Source organism: Leptodactylus fuscus, chromosome 9 (genome assembly GCF_031893055.1).
Source record: "Leptodactylus fuscus isolate aLepFus1 chromosome 9, aLepFus1.hap2, whole genome shotgun sequence".
Taxonomy (NCBI): domain Eukaryota; kingdom Metazoa; phylum Chordata; class Amphibia; order Anura; family Leptodactylidae; genus Leptodactylus; species Leptodactylus fuscus.
Genome location: NC_134273.1, coordinates 34,774,829 through 34,796,120, shown reverse-complemented (window position 1 = coordinate 34,796,120; position 21,292 = coordinate 34,774,829). Strand labels below are relative to the sequence as shown.

The 21,292-nt window shown below is 41.3% G+C and overlaps 1 protein-coding gene across 15 annotated transcripts in view; it reads right to left on the bottom strand.

Annotated features, from left to right (window-relative positions):
- IQSEC1 (IQ motif and Sec7 domain ArfGEF 1) overlaps positions 1-21,292 on the bottom strand; it is a 468,208-nt gene that overhangs the window by 54,701 nt on the left and 392,215 nt on the right. For 2 of the 15 annotated variants that reach the window (XM_075286930.1, XM_075286932.1), the window contains exon 1: positions 20,685-20,851. The exons of 12 other annotated variants lie outside the window; for them this stretch is intronic. In XM_075286930.1, the coding sequence (XP_075143031.1) occupies positions 20,685-20,749 (65 nt within the window). In that variant the 5' untranslated portion in view covers positions 20,750-20,851. Of the gene's footprint in view, positions 1-20,684; positions 20,853-21,292 lie in introns of those variants that run through there. One more of the 15 variants, XM_075286929.1, reaches the window with a different exon arrangement.

The window sequence follows — 21,292 nt, the reverse complement described above, 5'->3', positions numbered from 1 at the left end:
GAATCATGCCGACAGGAAAGTAGCTTGTGAAGTACTTTCCTGTCCGCATGTTCCCGGCGGAGATCTCGCGGCAAGCACACAGACCCCATTATAGTCTATGGGGATCCTTGTGCTTTCACTGCACACCGCTTGCCAGTGCGTTTGGTATTCCATTTGGGGGGGTACCCATGCAGACTCCCCTGAACAGATTACCAATGCAGATGTGAACGAGGCCTTAGGAGGCACTAATGGACTATTTCAGAGCAGACACTCCTGATTCTTTTTCGTTATCTTATTATGGAAGTGCTATAAAAAAAGAACAGAGGAAAAGGTCGGCTGGCTGCCCCGCACTGTACTCAGGACCCCGTGCCCATAATAACAAAGATATTAAATGCCAGCCTGAAGAAGGATTGTAGTTCGGTGAGGCTTTGGATTTCTCGGAGAAGCAGCTCAGATTTACGTCTTTCCTCTTGGCTGAATTCTCACTTCACAGCTAAAGCGCCGTGGGATTCACAGATACTGATAATGAAAACTTCACAGAAATATTTAATTCTTTCTCCACTATGAAGCTACAGAATATAATGATTCCTTCCTTTACTGCTCTCGCCAGTGGTGAAGGGGCACAAAGCACCATCCTAACCCTCTAAGCTTGGCATTACATACATTGGCCAAAAGACAAACCGTTTGCTACTGATTTCTCACCAATTTTTCTCATCCACTTTGCTGCTACCATACAACTCGAAAGTCTGCAGCAGAACATCCACTGAGTGTACACGCCGGGTGAATATACTCTGTTCAGTGGATTCTGTGGCAGAACCTGCCATGCAAAATCTGTCATGGAAATCTTCCTGCTGGGGGCAAAAATATTTCTGCTCCCACTCCCTTCAATGTGAACTTCTGAAGGAATTCACTGGAAAATTGGGTAGATTGAAGGGGGTAGGAGTGAGTTTTTTGTGCAACAAAAATTCCACAATATCAACTTACCCTTAGGGTACTACTATCACACCGTGTTTTATGGTATGTATTAGAGGTGCATATTGGGAGGATTTCCCTATATACGGTATACCTCTGACAGATGCCATGGTATAGGTATACAAAGTGCAAACAAAATATAAGGGTAAGTTTAGTTGAAAGACAGCCTAAAATTCCTCTCCATATTCTTTCATGTGAACAGGCACTAAGTTTAATACTTCTATCCTGAGAGGTTACTCCACTTTATACGCCACTCCCTATAGCGGAGCGATAAACTTCATTTGATAAATCTGGGGTACCTCAGTTCACTAGACTAAGCCCACTTTCCCACCCACTTTTAACAGTGTACTGAGTAGCATTTTTTTTTTCTTAAAGTGAGCTAAAAAAGTTCAGAAAATCTATTTAGCAATTTTCTGAAGTCACAATTCTGGTGTTCAGGTCTTCCCAAATTCTCCACAACAGATCCCAAAACACCCCAAGCCTTTACACATTACAGAAGTAGTTATGTGTATAGCTGTAACAATCCTATTTATAGAGGACTGCAGTCTATTTATAGGTGCATGTACAGGGCTCGCTCATATTCTTTATACATGCATCCACTGAGGATCCTGCTCTTTCATTGCTCTGGACTTATCATACTTACAAGGCTGAGATGACGTCTTCTGTGATGACTAGTGTAGCACACCCCTTATATAACCAATAATATGAAACACTGTGGTTACATCAGCACTTAGTACATACTGCACGCGGCCAGGCCCTCTGGTGGTAAATACAAGCCCTATAGTAACGCCCTATTTCCCATGGGTTTACAGTATATTTGCACTACAGGACATCTTTGCACATAGGTACGTGCAGAGCAACAAGAGATTTGCAATTTTAGCAAGAACATGTTCTTCTCCTTTTTAATAGGTGGTGCTGTCCACAAAAAATGACACGTGGCTAGTCCACACCTATCAAGATCACATATTCACAGGTGAATAATATACATCCTTTCTGAAAAAAAGATACATTCGCATGCAGCAGATTTTGTTGGAGAAATTTGTGCAACTAACAATCATTGCCATTGAGTTTAAATGGGTTTTATCATTACAGAATAGAGATAATGTGGCAGAGGGATCTTTGAGGCCCTTAGGGTTTAGGGTTTGCTACCAAGTCATCTCCTATAGCTATGCCCCTGCCTCCAAAGGATCCTCCGGTGGGCCCATGTTCTCACATAATAAGTGCCATTGTCATCATCATCATCATCATCACATTTGCATCTTACAATATATACAGAAATCTGTTGCCAGTATCCCCTGAGATAGTCCTATTGTCCTATTTACCCAAATTATATAGACTCCAACTGTGTAGCCGTCACACAGACCATGATTTAACTTCCCCGTTCATTGGATCCATCTGGAATTATCCAAATATATTACGTAATATGGCATTTTATACAGAAACAAAAGTTTAACTATATTGTGAGAACATGATTTATTGTACAAAATATAATTACTGAGTTTGCCTCTAGGCGCACTGCCCCCCACAGTCATGACAAAGTACTACTGCTGTCAATGCCAGCTCCACTCGCATGAATCGCCATTTGTTGGCACTTGGCATGCTGTGAATATCTGATCATCTGCAGTCTAAAGGCACCGAGCTGTGAAATGAAGTTCACTGAGAAACAATGCACTTTGCTCTGTTGTTCCTCAGTTTAGTGAGTTATATTACCTGAGAATTTCTTTACCAGCTCCTTTAGACAGTACACGTTCACTGCAATCTTCCTGACATATGGGCAAAGTATTCTTTTATTAAATAAGAAGCTGATCTGTAAAATAAGACTAATGTGACACAAAATTTCACGTCCGAGCGGTCTAGTCAAACTGTGAGAAATGGGTTTATGTTGACCTTTTAAATTCTGCAATTTGGGACGGTGACAGGATGAGACAGCAAAGGGACTGGCAGCGCCATCTGGCCAGTGCCAACAAATGCTATAAAAATCTTACTAATTCACGGTGAAAAGGGTCAAGCATTCATAGAAAAAGCATGGACCTTTTCAAAAGTGTTTCTAAATCTTTCATAAAACAAAATTAATATCTGGTCTGCTGACAGGTCTGCAGACCAATTGCAGGGTATTACTGAAATGCTCTCAATGCTAAAAGAAATTTGATAATGACATGCTACTATTAATTTTATCAGATCCGCTCTCTTTATTAGCAAAGTGCAATTCAATAATAACCTGCAGGACTCAGCCAAATGTAATATTTCCTACAGTTGTTCTGCTGACCAGTCAGCAGACTACAGACTTGTGATAAGCTCTCATTGGTAAAAGGATGACAAGCTACTATAAATTTTAGCAGATCTGCTCTCTTTATGAGATAGGTTATTCCAATAATAAACTGCGCTTATTTCATATGGTTGTTCTTCAGACCAGTCAGCAGACTACAGACTTGTGATATGCTCTCATTGGTAAAAGGATGACATGCTACTATTCGTTTTAGCAGATCTGCTCTCTTTATTAGATAGGTTATTCCAATAATAACCTGCGCTTATTTTCTATGGTTGTTCTTCAGACCAGTCAGCAGACTACAGACTTGTGATGTGTTCTTAGTGGTAAAACGGTAAAATGTTATTGATAATGACATGCTACTATTAGTTTTAGCAGATCTGCTCTCTTTCTTAGCTAGGTTATTCCAATAATAACCTGCATGATAATTCTTCAGACCAGTCAGCAGACAACAGACTCTTGTCTCTTATTTTCAGAATGTCCCTTTAGCCATATAGATGTTCACTAGAAACTGACTTCAAGATTGAGATGTATTTTACCTTAGGTTTACTCTAGTGTTCAGCTCTCCGTCATACAGGTCCGAATAGGGACTCGAAAGACAGAGAGCCTGTCCACTTAAAATGTGGTTATCTGTGGACACACGTAGACCCCATATACTATAATAGGGTCTGCCAGACAGAAAAGTCCTCCTTGCAGGACTTTTCTCTCCGACGATTTTAAATGGAATCTGCGGTGGAGTCTCCACCACTAATGTGAATCTAGCGAAGTCTCCACCGCTAATGTGAATCCAGCGGAGTCTCCACTATTAGTGTGAATCCAGCCTTAATTAATTATAATTCCAATGAATTTCAAAATGGGTCTCCACATTCCCAATACTGCAATTGGACGAAAACTAAAATATTTTCAAATCTTATTGAAATTTATGTTTTATTCTAAATTCTACCATTTGCTCTGTACTTGCTTCTCCACTGTAAGTTGCCAGCGTACTGGGGTATGGAATACATATTTCACAGGTAACTTCCTAAGGCAGTTTGTATGATCTTTAGATCATAGACATGACATTACAATGTGCGTGAGCCTACAAATGAAACTGTAAGCCCCACAGAGGACAAGGACTGCCATAAGTGAATATATGTTACCACAATATAAACATTGTAAAGCACAAGCAGGACATATTATACAGTCTATTGTAGTAATAGCAGCTCTGATTAGGAGTAAACTGAACGGTTACAGTCCCGCCACTTTATGAAGAAATGTCTGACAGCAAGAAAAAATTCCACTCCGGCTCATATGGTTAAATCATTAAACCTCAGCCTCACAACACAGAGCTCATTCACTTGCACAGAAACCCAGCAATCTGACAGCAGGGCTCAGACTTAGCAGGAGATGCCAGGAAGTGTAATCAAGACTCCAAAATGTCTGCAGCCCTGTACGGAAAGATCGACCTATGAAATATTGAGGGTTATTTCTTCTGTCTCGCAGAACACTTAGCCCATAAAACCAGCAGCTGCCGGGAATTAAAAATCTGTCTAATGAGCTTCCCAAATCTCTCTTTTTGGAATTAAAGCTCAGGGTGAAAGCTAATTCTGGAATAGTAACATTCCTCGAAGACTCCTACAGTTCTTCCAACAGCTGAGTCCTGGAATGTGAGCATTCATCCTAAATAAAGTAGTGGACTGATAAAGACGCCGAGCGGAGAGCCACCGGCCTGGCAGCTGGGAGCCCACAGGACTTAATATAGTATTACTGCTTCAGCGACATATATAAACAGTCATTTTCTCGTACCCTATAATTACGCCGCTGAAATCCTGTCAAGTAAGGAAATGCATTTTGAGGCACTTACATAAAATTGTATCAATCTCCATATTTCTCATCTTTGTATATCAGTCTGCATATAAATTTGTTACGCTCATATTAAAAGGGAAATGTGTGAAACTGTGGTAAAAAAAAACAAAACAACAAAAATCGCTTTATGTCCTCCGGGCCCTACGTGGTTCTAGTATAAGAGCTATTGGTTGTATAGTGATGTAAGTTCAGTTCTGTAACGGCACAAAGGGTGTAGACGTTGCGATGCAAGCATGGATAAAAAAATGCAGCGATAAAGGTAGTAGGTGTAGAAAAAAAACCCACACACATTCCCATTTACACATTTCTATAGAATTATAGTGCTCTCACAGGTATACATAGTGGCTCTGCCCATATATATGGTGTACTGCCCCTGTAGAATTATAGTGCCCCCACAGACACACACAGGGCTCTGTCCTTATATACAGGCTGCTGCCCCCATAGAAAAAAATAGTGACTCTGCCCAATCCTTAAAAAATAATTCCTCCGGTGCCCTGCAGGCTATGCAGATGACCACGTCAGGGGGCTGTATGTGGCTAGTGGGCTGTGTATTTGAGACCCCTGGTATAATGGTTGTAAAAAATAAGCCCTTCAGTTCAGTGCTACTTATATGGTGGTACAGGCGGTAGAAGGTGTAACTGTATTTGTTATTCTTCATATCACAAAATGCCCTGGTTCTCACACCTCCAAGTGGTTTGCCCAGGGAATCAAGAGACTTAAGATGTTTGTCTGAATATGTACAAGGATATACCGTATACAAGCTAGGGTTCATTCCTTCTATTACATTTTTTTCTACAGGGGTCCTCAAAAAATATCGCTAACATCTGCAGTCCTGAACTTTCGGAAAGCATCAAAATACATCTTACATCTTCAAATTCTCTTTTTCCCTTACAAATAGAATGGATGCGAATCAGGCTCGGCTCACATGGATTGATGGAGGAGCCTCCTTGTTTGCGCAAACTTGAAGCAAAATGTTTGATGTTTGTTGAAGAGGAGGATGAATCATTGGCTGATTTACATAGAGGAACACAGGCTGCATTGTGACAAGAGCTTGGCAACTGGATGGACAGATCACATGGAAACATCTAGCAAGAAATTAATGCTACAGGCATATCAAGAGTGCACTAAAGATTATCATAATAATAATAATATGCTATGACAGCACAGATGCCTGTACCAACTCTGTCAATAAAAATCTCCAACACACCCTGCCCCTCGCCAACCAGACAAAATATAGAATATTTCTCTGATAAATATGTATCTGCTTACAACGGAAAGACAAAGCAAATACTTTATACTCATATACGCACTTGGTACTTTGAGGAAATACCTAGGACTTTAAACGTTAAACAATTTTGCACCAAAGCTTCAAAAGGTTGTCCAAGTCTTCATATTGATAGCCCATCCTTAGTATAGGTCAGCTGATGTCTGCAGTGTACAGAGCAAGAAGAAGACAGCTCCATACACTGTGTAGTGGCCATTCAAGGTAATGGCAGCTAGCTGAAAGCCTGACCTAAGTAAAGCATGTAGTTTGCACCTTCATAAAATAGAAGACAAAGGAGTGTATTGTTCATACATGACACTGATGTGTACATGTCCATGTAGCCATGCACATAAACCAATGAGTGACATGTTGACAAAGGACCTGACCAGATGCAAGAAGTCAATAGATGTGAACAGTATCTGCTCATCTTCTCCACTCCATGTGACAATCTGAGGTTCAGATCCTCTGATTAAAGGTTTTTTTTTTTTTAGCATGTAATGGATATGGATAGGGGGTATCAGACCTGATGTCAATGACATTCTATGAACATATCATCATTTTAAACCCTTGAAAAATTCCTTTAAAGCTGGTGTGGCAGACATGCTGCGATTTTGTGGTTTTGCAAACTGCAGCATGTCAATTATACCAACGGAAATGCCAGCCAGTTTCTCTATAAGTATAATTGAACCAGAAAGTCCGCAGAGGAACACTCTGCAAACTTTCAATGAAAAGCCCTGCGGAAAAAATCTTGTTGCGTTTCCGCTGCAGCATACTAGGTGGGACAACAACCTAAGACTGAGTTCACATCTGTGTTGCTTAACGCGTTTCATTTTTCTGTCACAGGAACAGACGCATGGACAAAACAATAGAGATCGATCCATCTAATGATGTAAAACTTTTAGATGGATTCTGCGCGAAAGGCTCCGATCAGAGCCTCCAACGCAAACATAGTCTAAGTATGAAGACATAAAGAAAAGTTCTTATGTCTATTCACAAACAATAATGATGCATTACTTCACATATCCATATGGCAGCATAGCCCTGACATTACCCACCACGCTCTTGGGAATCTTCCAAATGACATACCTACAAATTCCATCACTAGCAATGAAAAAGGCAAAAAAAAAAAATCTAATCTGAGACTGTAATGTGGGTAACCCCAAATACATTTTCCTCCCTTAAATGAGTTCCCTGGGCCACAGCAGGGGGACAGATGTGATAAATCTTTGACACCATCGCAACATCTTGATCTCATCAGCATGCAGTACAAGCCCTCAAAACACTACTGACTAGTCAATGGACAAGCAGCAGGGTGGCGGGGGGACCACATATACACTAACTCATGTGACAAATCACCATATTGGATGACCACATATACTGTACACTAACTCATATGACAAATCACCATATTGGGTGACCTTTATTGGGAGCATTTCCCCCCACTAGTTTAGTGTTATTAGGATATCTCCCAAAAGTAAAACACAAAGACCAAAGACATTTGTCCTAAGTCTGCAGGATTTCCCATAGTATAAAATCATAAGACAAAGTGTGACTTGCCCTTGGTGAGGAGCTGCTGAGAGTCATTAGTCTGATCCAGTCGCATGCAGGAGATGAAATGGCTGGCCACTCTCACACGGCTAAAACTGGTGATAAATCTAAACCTGTCCATGCTGACATCACTACAAGCACTGACAGGCTCAACTTGGGACAGCACTGAATATTTTTGGCAGATGGTAAGATGTTTAGAAAAAAACACTGTGTGACATTCCAGTATGACAGAGACCGCTAAGTCGTAAAATGTAAAATAACCAATAAAAATGCAAAAAAAAATAGGTAACATAGTTGGGATACTTGTATACATGCTTAACACACACAGGAATATTATACATGTCCTCTTTCAGTGGATGGGAGTATAAGGGCATGTTCACACGTGAAGATTTGTTGTATATATTTCTGCAGCTGTTCCACTGATCTGAATGGAGTTTATACAGTTCAATGTACATACTGCATTCAAATTGATGGAGAGGATTATTTTATTTGCCAAAATTTCTGCTGCAAAAGTGCATTGTGTGAATTTACTGCTCATAGGGAGCGGATTCTGGAGCAGATTCAATATCTTGTGTTCTTTAGGAATGATGAGTGTGAAGGTCCTGGCTTTGGCAAAATAAGCACATGTAAATGTGTTACTGGTTTTTTTTTTTTTTGACTGCCTATATTATATGGTCATATCACCAAACATGGCCGGCCACACACTTTACATAGCTTTTCCTTCCAACAACCTCATTCTCATCAGCATGGCTAAGCATGCATGTGTTCTCAGCGGGGTAAAGGGAGTGACTGAGCTGCTGCCATCATTTTATCTGTCATGAGAACAAAAGATCAGTAAAGTTAATATCTAATATGCCCTATCCTTGTTTTTTTCCCAACATTTTCCATGAGTGGAGAATTGGGACTCCAATGATAAGTTTTAGCTAATGTGTACGGGCAGCTGAGGTCATGCTGCCCTCAGATAGGGTAAGATCATAGTGATATTTTAGGTTTACCCATCGCATTGGGTTATATAAGCCTGCACCACAGTATGAGTCTATGTAACCCTGGAGGCTGCTGCCTTGAATGAAGTTATATTATCAGAATCATTGGCGAGAACAACCTGATCGTGCAAGGTAACAGCGAGATAAGACATGTCCCAAAACAGAGGCATGTATTATACTGTAGAATTTGCAAGGCAAATGTGGGTGATCTCAGATACACAGCAGCCTGGCATGGCATTATCAACAGCCTGAAATAACATTATTATAAGGAATTGTTACCTAGGCAATACCAAATCCCTTATAAAGGAGACACTTCAAAGCTTCTGTCAAAGAAAAAAGCTCTTAAAGGGGTATTCTGGTTACAAGGCACTTAGTTGATCGGTGGGGGAGCGACTACTGATGTGTTTTACACCCCAGTGTGAATGAAGCCTCAGGTTGGAAATGTGACTGCCATTTATTACAAGGAGGACCGCCGTACAGAGCCTTTGGTGGTTCCCACTGAAATGAATGGGGCAGCGGCACATATTTCTGACCTGTCACTCCAGTTTAACTGGGGTGCAAGAGGTCAGAGTCCCACTGATCAGCAAGTCTCCCTCTATAAGTTTTAAGGCCATGTTTACATCTGTGTCAGGGGCTCCGTTAATAAGACTCAGTCTCTGGTTTAGTTAAACGTTCCGGATACAATTATGGAAACCTAATGGATCCCATTATAGTCAATACTGGTCGCACGGTGCCATTTGTGACCGTCATGTGATTGATATAACCCTGACCATTTATTATCCTATGAAAAAAACAGAACAACATAAATTATTATGACAAAGGTGAACAGACCCTAAGGTAGTGATCTCTGACCTGCTCCCCTCCCACCTTTCCAAAATGACAACTCCTAGCATGCCCGTACAGTCTCAGGATGCAAGATGTTGGTTTGCAGTAGCCGGAAAGCCACAGGTTGGAGACTACAGCTCTTAGGATGTGATGAAGTGTGTTGAAAATGCATTTTCACTATAAATATCCAATCCTTTTATGGCTGCCAGCTGTTCTGAATTGACCAAACTAGTAGCATCTGCCAGAGTGGTTTATTTATACCCGCTATAAGTGGCATTTTTCAGCACAATGTCACATGTGAACTGACTGTGGCCTCATCTACGATGGTCAAGTGTGCAAAAACTTGTTGAATAAATGTCAATGACCCGAGAGCTCCTTTTAGTTACGATAATCTTGTGAGAGCAGCTGTATGGGGAAGGGACACAGACTCCAGGCAAGTCCTTAGAGTGGGAGCTGGAGGAATATCGCCAGGAGATGAGAATCTGGGTACATTTTCCATTTTAAGTGATTCTCGGTAATGTGAAACACAGATGTGGGTGATTTTACTCAAATTCTTTGGAAAGAGCGATGCATTACATCATGGGTTCTGGCAGTTGTTCTCACTTTGCTGTAAACACAAGGAGGATTATTACAGCGACAGAGATATTTAGTTCTTCAGATTTATCATATTTACAGGAAATGCCATTTTTTGCGGTGCTACAAGTACTTTTTATCGTAAACTGGACTTCAGTAATTTATAAGGTTATGGTTTGTGCAAGACATCATTCTTTTATGTACAGTTATACAGGGCTTGGAAAGCTGAACACTTAGTTAGTGGTCGCCCCCATCCATCCTGCTGGCTGTCAACAGGAACTAAAGCTGATAATATCCACCATATCCCTAATAACAGAGCTCCACTAAGCAAGCCTATAAGGCTCATATCACAGCTCGCATAGACTTGCATCGAGAGATAGACCTCCTATCAGCCCATGGAGAATGTATGTATCATCAAAGTCAGACTGGTGATCACGTGACTAGTCAGACTGGCGATCATGTGACTCAACAGAGGACCCCAACAAAAGCTGTACGAGCACTGGATCAGCTAAGTAAGAGTACTACAGGTTATAGGATGCCCATTTTTATAGAAAAAAAGAAGAAGAAAACTTTGTAGTTTCTTTAATGTTTTATGCTACAGCACATTCATGTTTTTCGGTGTTTAGTCTCTCACAATGCATATATGATACCTGATCCGAGGAACCAATGGAGGTGAATGGTGCAGATAGCAATGTTACAGTGCTTGCCTTATTTTAATGCTAACAAGGGTCCAAAAAGTACATACAGTTTATCTCCTACTTCAGTAAAATGTCTATAATCAGGCCATGTAACAAACTAAAGCCATTTCATTTATCACTTTGGTGGTGTGTATGCTACAAAACGTGGCCCAGATCTCAGCCAAACATGGCCAAGACAAACATACAGCGCTTCTTCTGATAACTAGGATGGGAGTTATGGAAACAGTTACATGTGACTGCTCTACACTGTCTCCATAACTCACATCAAGGTAAATGGGAATTACGGGAACAGCATGTCTTGCTCTGCCACCCTGTTTCCACAATTCCTGTTAACCTCTGTGCTGAGACAGAGCAGGCAGCACTGCTTGGCTATTCCTGTAAGTCCCACCCTAGGCAAGTTGCGAGTGAGATGGGAATAATCCTTTAATACTGCATGACATAACAAAAGGGGCATGTTACTGGGCTGTACAGGAAACATACACAATGAAGACCCCTTTTCTGACATCACTTCCTGCTTTGCCGCTATTGGTTGAAGCTTCACTCTGTAGACTTCCTGCTATACCTTGAGTTTCCCTTTAAAGAAACCATTCACCATATAACAAACTCCTGTCACCCAGGGATCCTTAATGTGGGCCATAGCCTGCTACTATACCCCGGCCTATAGCAAAGAACAAAAAAACTGATAAAAACTTTCAGAAAGTATATAGACTTTGGATATCAGTTCTAAAGAGAGTCACCCTTCAAGCGATTAGAGCGTGCTCACCGCCTCCATAACAGACATTTCGGTAAATGTATCATCAGGGTCACATGGATTCCCAGCACAGCGACATGCAAAACACTAGTCAGCAAACTCCTCTTTAATCAGAATATTGTAATAAAGTCCTTGCTCCACAGCTGGGGCAGATTACACAAGCCCTGACTAAGCCAATGCTTCACATTTTCCACCAAAATAAACATAAAATTTATTTACTGTGTGATATAGCTGGAGCGCTGCCGCCTGACTCATGGCAATGATCAATGGCTAGTTTTATATGCTATATATAATGTAAGGCGGGCGGTGCAGAGAGCAGACACTGGACGTTCAGTTCTTACTAAATTTTGAATTTAGTGACAGGAAGCGAGGAGTGAGATTCAAGGCTGTAAATGTCTTGCCGCCTGCTCGGCACAGATCCTAACACAGCTTCTACACAGCTTTATGGGCTGCTACCAGGATGAATTCATTTCTGGGTAACAAACTCAATTAAGAAAAGCAATCAGGTTTCAGAACGGAATCTTTGTCAGGCCCCATGTAATGTGAGGCAGCTAAGAAAATACGGCTGAAAATAACGCAACAAAAACACAGAGCTATTTTTTTCCACAGAGTTTTTACCAGTATTTTCTTCCACTATATCTATCAGGAAGACGCTGGTGACTCTGCAGCCAAAATGAACATGCTGCAATTTTTAAAAACATATACGTTTTTGGAAATGCAGCTTTGTCACAGCTTTTTCTGTTTATGTGTGCATGAGATTAAATGAAACCTCGTTCACTTTGCTGGGACTCTAATGCCGTTTTTTTTCTCACTGTGTTTCCGCAGCAGCCAAAAAACTTTGTGTTTCCACAATCTGGTGTCTTAGTCTTCGTCTGAACCACATTGCGTTTCATAGTGCTCATTTACCACGTGCACTGGGAAGTTCCCAATACAATATATATCTATCTTATCCATATTTTTTCAATCACATTCACAATGTGTAGTTGGCCTCCATCATGCTGATATGATGAATCCTATGCTGACTTTGCAATTAAAACAGTGCTGCGAACACGTGGCGATTTCCAAAACCGGTATGGTTTTGGAAATTGCAGCATGTCAGTTATACCTATGGAAACGCCATCAGTTTCACCATAGGTATATTTGAAACAGAAAGTCTGCAGAGGAAACTTCTGAGAAATTTTTGTCTAAAGCACCGCAGGAAGAACCATGATGTATTGCCGCTGCGTTTTTTTCCCGCAGCACTTTTTTGCTGAAGGACAGCACGTGGAAGCCTTAGCTTTAAAGAGTAAGGCTGCATTCACACTGAGTAACGCTGGCGTTTTTTGTGCTTATTTTTGCACATAGCGCCGTTAATGCGGCACAAAAAACGCCAGCGTTACTCAGTGTGAATGCAGCCTTTAATTGTCAAAATTGGAGTTTCCCCATGCTAATATTCATCAAGATGCCAGCTGACTGATCTTCACATTCCTGTGCTGATCTAGAAATGTCACCTGCTAAGTAAATAAAATAGTGACACGCCATTAATACTTAAAGGGGGATTAAAGCAAAAAACATCCTTATACAATGGATTTGCCTGACTAGAGCATCAGCGCCCATTCTTGAACAAGGAAAACACCTCATTTCTCAGTGATGAGGCCTAATATTTATCACTTATAGGCTGGAAGTTAAAGTGGTTGTCCATACAACCCCTTTAAAAAAAAAAAAGAAAACTAGACTGGTAAGTAGATTGAAATAAAGGATATGTATTGTTGAAAATGCAGTTAGTGCATATAATATGAGAGAGGAATATCTCGGCACAGCCCTGAGGAATCTCTGCAATATATGGATACTATATAAGCAATAAAAATGATAGTAAGCCTCAGATCAATGTGTCCCTCTACTACCTATAACTAGGAACATCCTCAGCTATGAAGCAACACAAGTTTCCATTGATCCAAACGCCCATCCATTTATTTCACAGGACAGTCGTACAGTTTTACCTCCTTCCATATGTGGTTTGTTCAGTATTAGATAAAAATGGCAGCTTTCTTCCAACACCTGTCCACAAGGATCTGTGGAAATGAATGGGTCTATGATGCAATACCATACTGTATATAACCTGTGCACAGGTGTGGCACTGTTTCTGGATGAAAGCCACCATTTTTTGCCTAGACCTGTACAACCCCTTTAGGCTAAAGCCCCACATTGCAGAAAAGCAGATTTTGTGGTGGCTTTTTCATTGGCTACAAAAGGAATGGGGAATATCTAGGAAGTTCTTATACTTCTCCCTTCTGCTCAATCTAGTCCTGATTTGGGCTCAAGAAACCGCAGCAAAATCTGCAACAAAAAAAGCTGCCCTTCCGCAACGTGGGGCCTTAGCCTTAAAACCGGTCACATGGGTATTTATCACCTACATTCACTGCTATAAAAGAGCTGCACCAAACACAACAATTACAAGAAGAAATTAAGATGAGTTGTCTCTTCTGATTTTTTTAGTGTCTGTTATGTCTACTAAATTATTAAAATGCTTTTCATTACATTGCCCATGCAGTTTTTATTTACTAGTATAAATTATACAGTATTTGAGGCCACAAGGGAGAAGTGCTGTATTCTATCAAATGCTAAACAGATGACATCATTAAATCTTTGCCGATGACATCATCAGCCACGTCTTAAAGCTTTATTTATATTTCACTGGGTATATTATAGTTCCATGGTATGTGTTCTCACAGCAGGACTTGTCAGTTATACAGAACTCCAGGCAGAGACTAAATAAGTAATAGCTTTTAATGTAATTGAAAGAGCGCAATATTTTATTTATTGCTCTGTTGCCGAGCATCATCAGCAGGAGGGTCACTCGCCGGTTGTTTGTTTGGTATATTTAATGCAAATTAATTATTTATTGGTGACAAATCATGGTAGACGTTAGAACATATAGGGTTTATGTATCTATACTATAGAGACAAAGCAGTCTCACTGACCCTCACCCCCAGCGCTATTGAGGCTGTAAGGTAAGGGCGGGTTCACACCTGTGCCCGATCTCCGCTTTGCAGGTTTCTGTCTTCTGCCCAAGAAACTGGACAGGAGACGGAAACCGGCAGGCAGTTGAAAAGTATCCGCCCGTGAGTGTCTTCTACATCTCCGCGGCAAAACCGTTTTTTTTTTAACCAGACACAAAGTCGGACATACAGGACTTTGTGTTCGGTTAAAAAAACAAAAAAAAAAACGGTTTAGCTGCGGAGACCAGAAGACGCTCACGGGTGGTCACTGACTGCCGGTTTCCGTATCCTGTCCAGTTTCTCGGGCAGAGGACAGAAACCCACAAAGCAGAGACCAGGCGCAGGTGTGAACCCGCCCTAAGGATACTTTAACAATGTACTGGAGGTGAGGGTTTGCTGCCACACACATTGGTATATAGATGTGTGCTCACCAGCGCCGCACCTCCCATGAGGCGACCTGAAGCGACCGTTTCAGGCGGCGCTATGCCAGGGCCTCGGGAGGGCGGCATTTTTGCTGACCTAAGCCAGTCCAGGACACGCTGTCCTGGACTGGCTTAGCGTCACCGTGTCTGCAGCCTGACACGGGAAGCGAGCGGTGTATTGGGGCGGCCCTGCTGGACGCTGTGCTGCTCCAGCGGCCGCCCCTCACACTCAGGCAGAGAGCAGGTCCTCTCCCTGCCTGCGAACGCCGCTCGCTCCGCTCCGCCATGCCCCCTTTCCGATCGACCCCACCCCCTTCCGCTCGGCCCCGCCCCTTTTTGTGAACTCCAGGAGGGGGGGAGCGGCTTTCTGACGCCGCTTCAGGCGGCAGAAAGCCCAGGTTCACCCCTGGTGCTCACTAAACTTTGTGCAATTATCATTAAAGACTCACAATTTCTCACAATGCCAACTTACATACATCCTCACACAGACACATTAGTTAAGGCTGAAGCCCCACATTGCGGAAACACAAAGCTTTTTTTTTTTGTTGCAGATTTTCGTGCAGTTTTTTTGAGCCAAACTCAGGAGTGGATTGAGCAGAAGGTACAAGTATAAGAGCTTCCTATAAATTCCCCATTCTTTTTGTAGCAACTCCTAAGTTTGGCTCAAAAAATGCAGCAAAATCTGCAAGAAAAGAACCTTCAGCCTAAGCTATTTTTCTAGCATAGGTGTAGAATCTTTGATGCACGGTCCTTTCTCGAGCCAAAGGTGAACCGTGCTGTCCCCTTAGTGCCCCATTCACCACTATTTATGAAAGTGGTCAGTAAGGGGTTTGACAAATTTAATATAACTCATGCTAGAAACTTGAGTGAGTTATGCCTGAAATCTACGTCAGATCCTAATCAGTAAAGATTTTGCTGTGGTTTTCTGAGCCAAAGCCAGGAGTGGATTGAGCAGAAAGGAGACGTATAAGAACGTCCTATGTATTACCCATTTCTTTTGTAGCTATTTTTGGCTTTGGCTCAGACAAAACGCAACACAATCTGCAACAAAAAGAGCTGCCTTTCCGCTACGTGGGGCCTTGACCTTAAATTATTAAACTGGTGGTACCTACTGGCATCAACACGACTGACTGTCTATTTGTATATGCTATATACAAGTATGCATATACTTGTATATGTGTGTTCCTACTCTCTAACCATTGGAATACTCTAGCATGCTCAGCTGAGCCAAACATATATGTTTATGGTGGAGTTAGCAAAAATAGCTGGGCCAGCCATACAAGCATTTGTCCTCTGTGCTTTACCAGTTCAGTCAAGGATCGCTATGAATGGTGACTTTTCTATAAGTAATGTAATTTCTAGTAATTTATGTTCACCCACACAGACTGTTACTGAACAAGATCGCTGTGACATAGCAAAAAAAAAAAGGCAGAAATTTATTGTCTATTTTTAGAACTTACAGGCCATGATTCTTGTAAGGTTTCCACCCAAAACAGCAACACAATGAAAGAGTTACTTTACCGCAAATGCCACATTTTTTTCCCACCTAGTGAGATTACAATTTTGCGAGTGATTCGCCACAAATACATATCTGCTTGAGGAGATTCCCAGGAACCATAGGCCCCGGGCTGAGTCCAAATGAGCGCGCCCTCCTTAGAGAATACTGATTACATGATACAATTAGACTTATTGTAAAAGCTCCAGAGAAAACAGAATTACCACAGCAACCATAGTCCATCCATTGACACCCGTCCTCCGCTCACAATCCTTCAACATATCTTCAGGAAGTTCAGATCCTTCAAAGGTCTAGTTTGCTGGCAAACCCCCTTGGCAAGCAGTAAATCAAGCCAGGAGCTGCTTTTACTGGAAGAAAGTTTTAGGAAATGTGTAAAAGGGACTGAGACGATTATACTAAGAAAAGAGAGAGACTTTGCCTTAATAGATAAAAGAACTGGATGGGGATGTAGGGGGCAAAGAAGGCCATAGACACGCAACAATGGATGGCCAAAAGAACCTTCAGTGACTCTTAAAAGCAACAAGTCCCAAAATTACAATAATATCTGATTTCGTCTACTTAGCGATGTGTAAAAAAGCCGCAAGTTTTACCTGCAAATTTCAGACTTTTCAATGCAGTGGAATTGCAGTGTAAAATCCTGCTAAATTCAGTAGTGTTTTTGCTACGTGTGGCTTTAGTCTAAGATAAAACGGTCCATTTCCGGTCACATGTTCATTAATAATAAAAAAAAGCTTCGTATACCGGCTAAAGTCCAGCCTTTCATTTTGTGTACTTACTTTCCGGACACCCTGTATAATAACTATCCACAGGACAAGTGATGGATGTATGGCTGTCTTATTTGTCTCTATGGGACTAATGGACAGAGACATGAGTACTGTACTCATCAGCAGTTCCACACACACTAAACATGAAGCTGAATCATTTGGAAAGGCGCTAAAAAACAAATCATAAGCCAAACCCTTAAAATAAAACACTAAAAAAAATTAAAACATCCCAAACTGCTGTCAAAAACAACAACTTCCCTCTGTCACAAGAAGAGTGAGCTATTCCTCCACATATTCATCGCCGTGTGAGTCTAGTATTAATAATAGTACATCCTAATGATACATGTGACCAGGACTATCATGTGATTTCCATGAAGGAGAGAGTGCGGCGGTGTGTCCTGTACTGTAGTGATGTAATGTTATTCTGCACTCCAGACTTGGACAACTTGTTGCTTTGAGAACTTTTTCAATACGTTCTAAAAAAAACCAACAACTTTGCAATGGGAACATAAAGTTCCCGGTTCTTGCACCTTCCCATAGGACCCATAAATCCATCATCTGGGTCAGGGCAGCCATTTTCATCTTGCTAGCCACTGGACCATAAGAGCAGGAGCCTCTTACCTTGGGCACTTCATCTGTGTGGGAGTGACAGTGATGGATCTACATTGTGTAAGGATGGAGCCTGCAGAATCCTGCTGTCACTCACACAGACGGTTACAAAGCAGCGGCCATAAAATACAGATGACATTACCTATAAACATAAGATTTTTGCTGGTGGATTACTCTGATGTCTATGGTGGCCACAAGACTATTAATTTCCCCAAATACAATATGGTAAAAGTTTAGTTTACATGTGCTTCTCTGTGATGTGTGATGTGTACCTGTTTCCATGGATCTATCCATCATGTATGAATCATATGGATGTAAAACAACATCTCTCTTAGAAAGCTAAACCACTAAGGATAGATAGATAGATAGATAGATAGATAGATAGATAGATAGATAGATAGATAGGAGACAGATAGATAGATAGATAGATAGATAGATAGATAGGATAGATGTGAGAGAAATAGATATGAGATCAATAGGAGATAAACAGATATTAGATCGATCGATATCATACTTTATGTGTTTTTCGAGCACCAAAAAACATAAAACTAAGCCATACTATTCACGTGTTTTCTCCTGATATAATAGACAACATACTATACTTATCCATGGCGCTCATTCTGTAAACTTGTTTCCAAAAATATCGCAAATGTATCATAAATTATATGAGTATGTGTTGTGACACAAGGCAAAAACGGGGCCAATGAAATTCAGCGAGAACAGCAGCAAGTTCTATTAGATAAAGCAGATTACGGAGGTGATTTACTAAGGCCGTGATGATAAGCCCAGACTGACATTACATCACTAATCTCCAGACTCCAACCAATCAGGCTAAGAAGTGAAAATAAAATGGCTAAAACTAGTTCAATGGGGCAAAGACTTCTGATATTTTTGATCTGTATCTAAATACCCTGGCGAAAGAAGAGTAGTTTGCTGGGACCGGCCCATTGCCAACCAGCCCCATGAACCCCTCCACCAGTTATATCTCTCGCTATGAAGTAAAGTCAATTGAAAATGTATGTCTATATACCGTACTCATGCCAACATTCGATAAGACCATGTTGATACAGTGAAGGGTCTGTATTAAAGGGAACCTGCCAGCTTGATTTAACCTTCCAATCCACCATCAGTACGTCACAGAGAATCTATCCAACAATGCTGCTGCCATCTTCAGAATAATAACATTAAGACCCCATGTACATGACTGAAGTTGCATACAGGTCCATGGAAAATTAAACAGATGGCACACAGATAGCATCCATATCAACAGAACGGGACCTGCTCCATATTTTTCCATTCAGTCCTATAGCCCCACACAAATCTGTAAAAACATATTGACATGCATATAGGGCCATAGCAATGAATAGGTCCACATGCTATCCATTATTATGGATCCTAATGCTAATGATCCAGATTGCTAATGTCATTGCAACTGTTGGGACGTCAAACCTAGCCAAGAGGCCATGTTGGGGCATGGAGAACTCCCCTCTGCTCTCCACCTTCTTGACTTAAAGAACTTAATTTTTATAAGGAATGAAAGTTATTTCTCCAATGATGTAGCCAGCACTCAAGAATTGGTGGACAACATACGAGATGGACAGTGAGGTTACTCATCATGGTTGGGGTGTCAGGTTCCTTTTAACAATGCTAAAGAATCTACAAAAGCCGGCATGACTTTGGAATCTAAACTTTATTGATATTGGGCACATCTGATCCTCAGCGCTCCATGTGTAGACCAATCATTGGCTCCATCGGCCAAAGCATCCCACCATGTATGGCAAGGGAATTTGGATTGCGTATAACTCTAACATTATGTGTGTGCGGATCTGGTTTGTCATTCTCATGTTTTACGGTAAATTGTCCATAGATGAAATATCTGGAACTGGTTTACTGAGAGTCCAGACATACTTTCATCTTTACAGTGCAGCCCTATGACTTCATCTAGTTTAACCATTCAGTACCCGCACGCACACACTACTCCCGCACAATGAAAGTATATTATAGACATACGTACAACAGTCATACTGAAGCAGCAGACATATTCCCTTTCATTCTAAGCCAAAACAATTCATATATTAAAAACAGAGAAAACTGATTCTGTAGGATAGGTATGCACAGCGATGACCGAAATCTTTAAACAGTCTCTATGGAAAGAGCTGTGTTGGTTGGACTTAGCAGAGTTCAGACTGTCATTTGCCACAGCTTGTTAAACAATGGGTTTCCTGTGCTTTTACATAGGACTGCAGTTAAAACATACAATTATCTTACAACTGTAACAACAACTTCAGCTCTGCTACATCTGTATACATACAAAGCACACACAAATGAATACAGTTTATAGAGTATACAGTACCACTGATGCAACATTTACATTATATCCCATAATAATATATTTCAAGCACAGGATATTATACAAGTAGCTGTGGACTGTGTCAATACTGTTATGTCTCTTTTATGCGTCTTTGCAATGTGGTCTTATAAACTGTCTACAACATTTTGTCTCGTGTTTGTATAAAAGTGATGGAAAATATTTGATGTAGTTGTGAATTATTGCGCCATACTGTATATACATAGGGTAGTAGCAGCAGACATTAGATGCTGCAGGTCCTTTGTATATGTCGTGTGTAGTATTGTATATACAGTGCTATATGCTATTTGGGTTTGTGGCTATATATAAGTATACTGTATTACCAGCTGTCCAGTTCAAGCTCCAGCAGAGACTGGGTCCTCTCCGAATTACACTGCAGACACCACATGGCTCAGTGCAGGGACAGTACAAGGTGACAATGTCACATCACCCCAGCTGGGACCCCAACATCCTGTGTCCCCCCTGACCCTCTCCTTGCTGCTACTGCAGTGATCCGGAAGAATCAGCAGAGAGGTCCACCCTTCCAGTCCAGGGGAGGATGGGGGGATGGCTGGAAAGCTGGGATAGGGGGGAGAGGGGGAGGAGGGACACAGGATTAAACTGCTCTCATTTGCTGCCCATTGCTTGTGCTTGTGTTTTCCTAGCTAAGGAACAGGAAACTACTAAATATCCAGAGCAGTTTTCTGCAGGGGGAGCAGAGAACAGAGCAGAGTGTACTGTCAGGAAAGGCCGGTCAATGAAGTACTGTTACCGCTTACTTGTAGGGACTATCTATCTATCTATCTATCTATCTATCTATCTATCTATCTATCTATCTATCTATCTATAAACACGGTCGCATTCCTCTAAATGGCATTTACAGGAATCTAAGACCAACATTTACTAATAGTTAAACTGTGTTAACCTAGACAGTCTGAAAAAATTCACCCTT